The sequence below is a fragment of the Vespula pensylvanica genome, chromosome 1 (assembly GCF_014466175.1).
Source record: "Vespula pensylvanica isolate Volc-1 chromosome 1, ASM1446617v1, whole genome shotgun sequence".
In the NCBI taxonomy this organism is placed as follows: Eukaryota; Metazoa; Arthropoda; class Insecta; order Hymenoptera; family Vespidae; genus Vespula; species Vespula pensylvanica.
Window position 1 is genome coordinate 2149130 of NC_057685.1, and position 9609 is coordinate 2158738.

General features: G+C 32.4%; 1 protein-coding gene across 1 annotated transcript in view; it reads left to right on the forward strand.

The window, feature by feature from the left end:
- The first annotated feature begins 5817 nt into the window (after positions 1–5817).
- The window catches only part of LOC122638201 (ras-responsive element-binding protein 1-like), a 17032-nt gene continuing 13240 nt past the window's right edge, over positions 5818–9609 (forward strand). The window contains exons 1-2 of the mRNA XM_043831039.1: positions 5818–6144; positions 6424–7018. Coding sequence (XP_043686974.1) covers positions 7000–7018 — 19 coding nt within the window. The 5' untranslated portion in view covers positions 5818–6144; positions 6424–6999. The remainder of the gene's footprint in view (positions 6145–6423; positions 7019–9609) is intronic.

Here is a 9609-nt window from a genome sequence, read left to right on the forward strand (position 1 = left end):
TGAGATCGGTTTCTCATCTCATCTTCGTTTCACTTTACGAGATAACAAGTAGCTTAACTACATCCAAAGAAACGTCTGATCTTTCGAATAATGGAAATATCGAAAAGAGATGGAAGGGAGAGAGAAAAAGTGGGGGCGAATTGGAATATTCCAACGAATATATATATATATATATGTATATATGTTCTCTTAACTGTGAGTGACGAATAATGTATATTCATGGAATCATACAATCAAAAAAATTATTACCATTTATTTAAATCGAAATTATACAATGACAAAATAAATAATAAAATAAATAACTTTTAACATTTTCGGAATATATTTTCTAGTTACGTTAAACCGTAACAACATTAACGAGAAAGAGAAATCTATTTTTAAAATATAACTTTCCTCAAAGAAAAAGATAGAAATATTTTCTCTTTTCTTAACAATTTATCTTGTCCATCAGTTTTCTCAAAAATTATTGGCCAATAAACCCTTAAAGAATAACTCATAAATATTATACATCTTCCATCTTTCAAAATGTCAATTTTTTTTCTCTTCTTTCTTTCTTTCTTTCTTTCTTTCTTTTTTTGTTTTTCTTTTGTAAACATTCATTTTAGAAATTAGACTGCGCATATGTCCTGTGTGTCATTCACGGACACGTTGAAAGAAATATGAAACAGAGTAACGCAAGAAAATTTATTTTCCCGGTGGATTCATCCGTTAAAAACGTTTCCTGTAAATAATTATGTCTCGTAAACCAAGATGGGGGACGAAGGATAATCTTTCTTCGCATTTAGAAAATTTCGTATTCATAAATGTATTAAAGGATTAATGTAAAATGGCTATGATAAAAGAGAAAATCCATAATTTTAAAAGGAAAATATACATAGGAGAAGAACAATAGATACTTAAGAGAAATATAGTATATACTTTTAGAAACGAAAATTCACAAATGGTCTCTCTAAAGATCTCTAAAGATAAAATTTAAAGAAATTTCTCGTCATTCTTGTTAAAGTTCGAAGAACATCTAAAAACAGATGTTTTTACAGATCGTTGAAGTTAAACAATTCAAGAAACGGTCCTTTCGAAGAAAATTCATAATTTATGATTTAAAGAAGAAACTGACGAATTGAAATTCCTTTATTATCGTTCGGTCCGTTGTAAAAATCTATCTGTAAATCGTTAAATCCTTCTTAACTACGTTAAAATGTATATTGGTCATAAAGTTGAAGTGAAATTAGGAAAAAGAGGATTGTCAAGGAGACTATAATAGATTTTTCTAAGCGTCTTGTTTGTTTCGTACGACTGTAGGAATGTATTATTTCTTTATCTCAAAAGATATTTCGAAAAGAGATATTTAGTAAGCATTTAAATACAGGGAATTATTTAATCTGAATATAAATTACTCTCACTAATACATTATTACTCAGCATCGCACAAAAATAAGTATTATCGGTTGAAAACTTTCTTAGTAGGATGCATAAAATAAAAGAAAAATGATTAGATCGAAACCATAGAAAGATCGAACGATTAGAACGATTAGACCGATTAGATTAAACTTAGAGAAATTTTCCAAAGGAATATCAACTCTCTAATTACCTATTTTTATCTATGTATCTATCTGACATACGTAATAACCGAAATATACAATGTTCACGTAATATATTATTTTGTAAGATGGAATAACTGTAAAAAAAAATTAAAGTAAAAAAAATTATGACGAACAAAGTAAAGAAGATATATCTATTCTTTTTCACATTGAAAAATAAAGTAAAAAAAAAAAAAAGAAAAAAAAAGGAGAGAGAGAGAGAGAGAGAGAGAAGAATTGAAAAAAGAGAATAAAGAAAAGTTAAACGTTTCTTTAAGAATGAAACAAAAAATAAAAAAAAAAAAAAGGAGATAAAAATTTTGTTGAAGTTGGAAAGGAAGACGAAAGATAAACAAAATAAGAAAAGAAAAAAAAAAAGAAAGGAGAAAAGAAGAAAAAGTAATCCGTCTTTATCTAACTCGACCTTAGATTTTACTTAGGTACTTACCTGCAATAAAATAGGTTAAAATTATTAAAATAGGAGACATAAAAATTATGCTGTGGAATTTCCGAATTTTTCTTTAAAGAATAAGTGAACATTGCCAATAGTCAAAATAAAATTTATTTGTCCCCTTGTACTTTCGATATGAAACTTATGTCATAAGTAAAAGTTTGGCTTTACTTATTGTTGTATCCCGTTAACGAGTGTATACAATATACCACAGTTAGTAATTATTCCCGAACGATCCCAGGATCGGGCGCATCTGTTCAACGATCTATACTTTCTACCATGGTTGGGAGATAACGTTGTTGATCCTTTTCCAGGTAGAAGAGTGACCATGAGTACGGTTAAAGTCAACTGTTCTTCTTGACTTTCCGTTTTATCTCTTGATATGTTCTTTCCTCGTCCTTTTTTTTTCTCTTTTCTTTCCTTTTTCTTTTTTTTTTTTTTTTTTCTTAGTTGCCACTTTGACATTGTAAAAGTATCTAAGACATTATAAAAGGTCCAGCAGGATTTGAGGATTCTGAATAATAAAGAAGGGATCCGCACAAAAAAGGGTCTTAACCATTCATCCTTTCTCTCTGCCAATGTATCCTTACCAAAAGTCCAGCGTAACGATGGACCATCATCATTTTTATATTGCACAGTAAAATCTCTCCCCAATAATATTAGTAAGATCCTAGCAGGTATTAAATATTAGCATAGTCTTTTTCGTTTACCCTTCTGGTAAGTCCAAAACGGAAACGTTTTAGACCATCCTTCCTATATCATTGTCATTGGCTTGTCTTCTCTCTTTTTCTATCTTTCGCCTAACGTTGTTTCGTTGGAAATATATTATTCGATTAATATACGTTCGATTGATAGGATCTCTTATCTGTTAGGTCAATCTTCTTTTTTTTCTTTTTCTTTTTTCTTTTTCTTTTTCTTTTTTTTTTTTTTTTCTCTTAAGACAACTGCGAAAAATATGAAAGAAGATTTCTTTTTATTCCGCTCAGAAATTTAACGTATCTTTTCAGATATGAATATCTAAGATGTGATTCAGAAATGATATCAAGAAAATTTCTATTTTCGTGAGAGGAGGATGATTAATACAGGATGATCAACCGAGATGATTAAATGATATATCGTTTAACGTTCTCTCTCTATATATATATATATAGAACAATTTTATTCTAATTTTAGTTTCTGAAAAGTTTAAAGGATTTAAATAAAATTCTAAAATGTTTCGTAAAAATATATACCTTTTTTTTTTCGTGTCTTAACGTAAATAAATTTTCATCCAGGATCGTTTAAAAAATTTTTCGTGATAGAATATAGATCCAACGAAATTTTCTAGCAAAGCTAGAATTATTGTGTAAATTATATTGTAATTTTTTTTTTACGAATCAATATAAACGTACAATGCGTAATCGTATTGGTTCGAAAGAATTACAAATTATTTAAAAAAATAAATTGCGATTTACATTCGGCAATGGTAATTCTTAATTATCGAAAAATTTCGGGATTGTTTAAATAAGATACAAAGATTCACCCCTAGCAAAAGCAATTTTTATTTACTGAAATAACATGGAGCTTAATCTTCATAAAAATCAATTTCTAATTATAGAAAAAATTCGTATTCATTTAAATAAGACATAGAGCAAAAACAATTTCTATTTACCAAAACAATATGGAAGTTAATCTTCACCAAAAAAATCAATTTCTAATTATTGAAAAAATTCGTAAGCGTTTAAATAAGATACAGAGGTTTACCTTCAGCGAAAGCAAGTTTTATTTATTGAAACAACATTGAAAATTAATCTCCTTGAAAAGCAATGTCTGATCATTGAAAACAATCCATGAAAATCATTCAAATCCCCAATTACTGAAAAAATTCGTAATAAAAATCGCATAAACAATATATAACGTTATTTAATTATCCGAAATAACGCGTTGAGTTAATAAAACGATTTCAAAATAATTATCGAAATGATATTCACGAATGATTGAAGAAAAAAAAAAAAAGAGAGAGAGAAAAGAGAGAAAAAAAAGAAGAAAAACCATTAAAATGAGGTCAACATAATCGAAGCACGCTTGTGCGTTAATCCGTTCGATCTCGATCGAATAGAAAGACTATACCAGAAATAGAAGAGAAATGAAATAAAAGAAATGAAAAAGAGAAGAGAAAAATGGACAAAAAGAAAAACGAAAAACTAGAGAAAGAAAGAGAGAAAGATAAAAGAAAAATTATAGAAAAAAGAAAGAAAGAAGGGAAAAAGAAAGAACGAAGCGAGCACCATTTCGCGGACTCGCATACTTTTATCGCGATCATAAATGGCTCAACGAGTCGCTCATAAAATATCCGGCAACTCACGCGCGTGCATAGACCGCTTCGATGTTCACTCGATGATGTCCTCCTCGTTTGAAACTGACGCAAGTTCGAGCATACATTATCTACGCTAAACTTTTTAACTGCTCGGTCATCCATCCAATGACGGCGACCTTGCACCTTATCGGCGCAACTACTCTGCTCGTTGCCACTCGGTTACGATCGAGAAACACACGCTACGTTATCGCGAATCCTTACAAATAATATTTTCGATCATCATCATCATCATCATCATCATCATTATCATTCTTATCATCATCGTCGTCGTCGTTGTCGTCATGAACTTTATCATCATTATCATCATCATAATTCATCGTTACCATCGTCATTATTATTATTATCGTTTTCATCTAATTCGTATATTTCTGTACTTGATCGCATTTAAATGTAAAAAGATATATATATATATATATATATATATATTGATATATGTATACTATAAAAAATATATAATTTATAATTTCTTCGTTGTTCTTTCGGTCATATAGATACGTATATTTTTCTAATTTTTCTAAATTAACTTTCATAATTTTACAAATTTTACAAAATTTACGATCTCAAGGAAATGCGTCGCGTTTATATATTTTATATATATATGAGATAATAAATAATTTATATATATATATACAATTAAGATTTTCGAAAATATTCTAATCCGATTTCTATTTAATTAATAATACCTATATCGTAGGTAAGAAAAGTATGTCTCATTCGATTGCGGTACTTTTATTCCATTAATCAATTATCTCTTATACGTGCATTTGATCGCGTAACTTTTCTTACCTGCGGTAATAAATTTCTTCTGGACAATAATAAGGAACAAATAGCCAAGAGCATTCATAGTAGTGGTAGAATAATAAGTAGAAAAAAAGGAAGAAAGAAAGAAAGAGAGAAAGAGAAGGAAAAGAGGAGGAAAAAGAAAAAAGACAACAAGAACAAAAGAAAAAGAAAAGGAGAGGAAGAAAAAAAAAGGAGAAGAACGGTCGGAATGCCCTCGCATTCGGATTGGTGGAGGTGGTGACATCGGTCGCGATGACGATGACGATGACGATGATGGTGTAGACATTACCGTTGGCATAGGTACAGAGACTGGGCCGATAGTAGAGTATGTTAGTGGTGGGGATGAAGAGGGAGAGTATTTTAAAGAGAGAGAAAGAAAGAGAAAACGTTCGATCGAAAGATGAAAGATATTTATTAAAAACATTGAGAAACAAAATACACGAAAATGAAATATACGAGATTAATTAGCAACGAGAGAGAAAGAGAGAGAGAGAGAGAGAGATTATTTCATATTTGATACTTATAAGAATATATGAGTGAAAGGGAGAGAAAGAAAGAGAAAGAAAATGTAGGAGATCGAGATAGAGAAAGAGAGAGGAAGAAGCAAGAGAGGAATCGACGAAGAGTAGTACGAGACTGGTAGCGGCGGCAGGTGAAGGGGTGGGGATGACCGTAAGAGAGTAGCGAGGAGGGAAGACGGAGAGAGAGAGAAGAAGAGAGGGAGAAGGAGTGGGACGCCTGTGCTCTGTCGGCAATGGTGGCGGTGGGGGTGGTGGTAGCGTTGGTTGGTTAAGTGGTGGGAGAAGAAGAGAGGGATGATGAGCCTTGGTCGAGCAGAGAAATTGTCAGAATACGGTGCGACTTCTCGGCGGAGAGTTGCTCCGGTACGAAGCTCCGTTTTATTCTCTCCGTTATTATATCGTCGTGTATCTATATCTTTGTGTCGTTCAATCGCAACGAGAACAGAAGCGAGAGATAGTGAGACTGAAATACACGCACACACACACACACACATACACATACACGTACACAGGAACATACATACATATATATATACCTATATACTTATATATATATATAGATACATACACATATATATATAAATATATATATATATATCTTAGAATTTTTCACTTGCCTTCTCATATCTCGCTTACGTGTATATATACGTTTGTGTATAATTTATATATATTATATATATATATATATATACAGACATATATATATATATATATGGATATATGTCTTCCTTGAAAGTCGTGTCACACAAACTTATAACAATAACAAGACAAGCGCGATCTACGATTGGTAAAAGTGTCGCAGAGAAGAGGAAGTGTTTTTCTTTTTGTGTATTCGTGTGATACCGCTCGGATACACTTGGATTAGGTGAACGCCATCGAAGGAAGAGGAACAAAAAATAAAATAAAATAAGAGGCAAAGAAGAAGAAAAAAGGAAGAAAAACGAACGTCCGGACCAGATCGCCGAATCACATTCTTCGATTTATTTTGTTGCCGCTTTGTTAACAATTCTCGAGCAAGGACTATCGGAGACTCCGGCACGTGAAAAATAGAAAAAGATATACAGATAGGAAGGTAAAAAAGGAGGCCCTATTTATCTGTTACTGAGTTCCCCGTATTAGTAAATATCGATTTTACGGACACGGTGGTACCGATGGTATGAAGCCTACCCGTTGTTCTTCTTCTTCTTCTCCTCCTTCTTCTTCTTCTTCTTGTCATTTCTACGGATAAAACGAAGAAATTTTCTGATTACCGTTGGAAACGAATTTAATTTGGGGGAAATACTTGAATCTCGTACTTCATATTTGGAAAAGGATGGATTATTCGAAAAAAGGTACGTTAATGATGCGTGTGCGTGAATTAGTCCGGTCGCTTCTTCATCATCATCATCATCATCATCATCATCATCATCATTGTCATCATCTTCTTCTTCTTCTTCTTCTTCTTTTACTTCTTCTTCTATTTCTCTGTTCTTTTTCATTTTTCTCTCTTCTATCTCTTTCTCTCTTCCTCCCATCCTCTCTGTTAATCATAACGATACGTATTCTATGATAATAACCAACTCAGCCGGAGGTCGAACGTATCTCGTCGATCGATTCGACGTGTCTCATCATTGACGTCCGTCCGTTCATTAACGACCTCGATTTTAACGTTACATTTCTTTGAATTAAACATCTTAAACGTCATTATCTCTGATATCTTTCCAAATTTTCGAAATACATGTCTATATATATATACATACATACACACACACACACACACATACTTGTGTGTGTGTATATATATATATATATATATATATATATATATCGATCGATAGAATTTTGTCGAATAATCAATTCCTTCGGGCTCGATCCATTGGGAATCAGTGGGGCGCCACGCCGGGGGTACACCAACGTCTACTACGAGCCGTGAATAAATATCCCATTGTTAGCGTCTTGCAACAACGACCTCCGGCCTTTGAATTCGTACGTGCGCGCGACGACTCGGTCAATGTCATACGTATGTTCTCTCATTGCACGATCTAAAATCCCGTAAGGACCGTTTTCTTCCTTCTGATCATCATCATCATCGTCGTCATCCTCATCCTCATCTTCATCTTCATTTTCATCCTCATCCTCATCGTCGTTATCGTCATCTTCTTGTCCTTTTCAATCTTCTTCTTCTTCTTCCTCTTCTTCTTCTTTTTCTTCTTCTGCTTAATATTATTATCATTATGATTATAATTAATATTGTCATTTAGTTTATATTTGTTGTCGTTTTAGAAAATATTTTTTATTGATACGAACAAGTAATTCCACCCCACCCCAACCCCACTTCACCCTCGCGTCTTAAAGAGAAAAAAAAAAAAAAAAAGAAAAATGTATCCGAGCCGCGATCGTCGGTAGTTACATAACGATATGGAATTCGATCGATCGATTTCCGAATATTATTTCAATGATAAACTTTCAGTACGATTTGAAATACCATTCGAAAGAAATGTTTTCTTGTCCAAGAAGAGATCGATATATCGACCGATTAACTCGATCTCCCGAAAGATGAGACAGTAATATCGCGATAGTTGCTTTGAAATCATTTGATTAAGTAATTAATTAAATAAGTAAGTAAGTAAGTAAGTAAGTAAGTAAGTAAATAAATAATTAATTGTATCGAAATCATTGATCGAATAAAAACGAACGAAAATCTAAGAACTAGTAACTTACTTACTTATTTATTTGCTAACATCGAGATAAGAATGATGTCGTATCGTTGTTGTTGTTGTTGCTGTTGTACCGATATAGATACTTATTTAAAATATATCTATCTAACTTAATAATCGACGATGAATATTTGAGTCTGTTTGTCGTCGAGAATAAAAGATGCTGTTTAACAGTGAGAAACATGTCATAAAAGAGGACTCATTCTCGTGAAGGATAAAAATATGATAAGAGTAAAATAAGAGGAGTCGATCTTTTAACGTGTACCATTTCGGTATTAGTGACGTGTCTAAGTTCTAATCTTTCGATGATTACTAAAAGAGAGAGAGAGAGAGAGAGAGAGAGAGAGAGAGAGAGAGAGAGAGAGATGAAGAAATGAAGAGAGAAGAATACGGTAGCCCAAGTCCACGGAGATAAGGACCTTTTGTGGTTCTCCCCCCTTCTTCTTCTTCTTCTTCTTATCTCCTTTACACTGTGTCGAAATATTTTTTCGTGAGAAGTCGAGAATCCTAATGTATTTTCTTTTTCTTTTTCTCTTTTTTCTCTCTTCTTCTTCTTCTTTTTCTTTTTCCTTCTCCCCGTTAAAAATCTTCTCGCAACGGATGACACTACTGACTCGACTATATCTCTTTCTCACCCTCAGAAAGATTTCTTCTTTCACATTTTACTTTATTCGTTTCTTTCCGATTCTCGAAAGTGAATCACAAAAGAATTTCTTAATCAGGTATCGTAATTGAACGAAATAGCTCGTGATAAAGGAAAGAAAAAGAGGAAGAAGAAGAAAAGAAATGAAAGAATGATTGAAAAAAGAAAAAGAGAAAGAAAACGCGCGTCGAGACCCGTTCGATTTGATTTGCAAGGTAATCGTATCTACTCTGAGAAATTGATCCGCACAACGGAATGTAGGCTCGATAAGTTATGAAGCTATCTGATCGGACGACTTAACGACGCAAGGTATTGCCGAGTTAAGTTAACCTCGGCGACGATTACGAATCCTCTTTGATAAAATGTTCTTTTGGTTGATTAGAGGAAAAACATTAAGCGTTTAGGTCGGTCGAACATTTGGGGAATTCTTTTTTTTTTCTTTTTTTTTCTTTATTTTCTCCTTCTTATTTTCTTTTTTCTGATTTTTTTTCTTTCTTTCTTTATTCGCGTTGATTATTTCTCTTCTCTTTTTCTTTTTCTTTTTTTTCTCTTCTCTCTCTCTCTCTCTCTCTCTCTCTCTCTC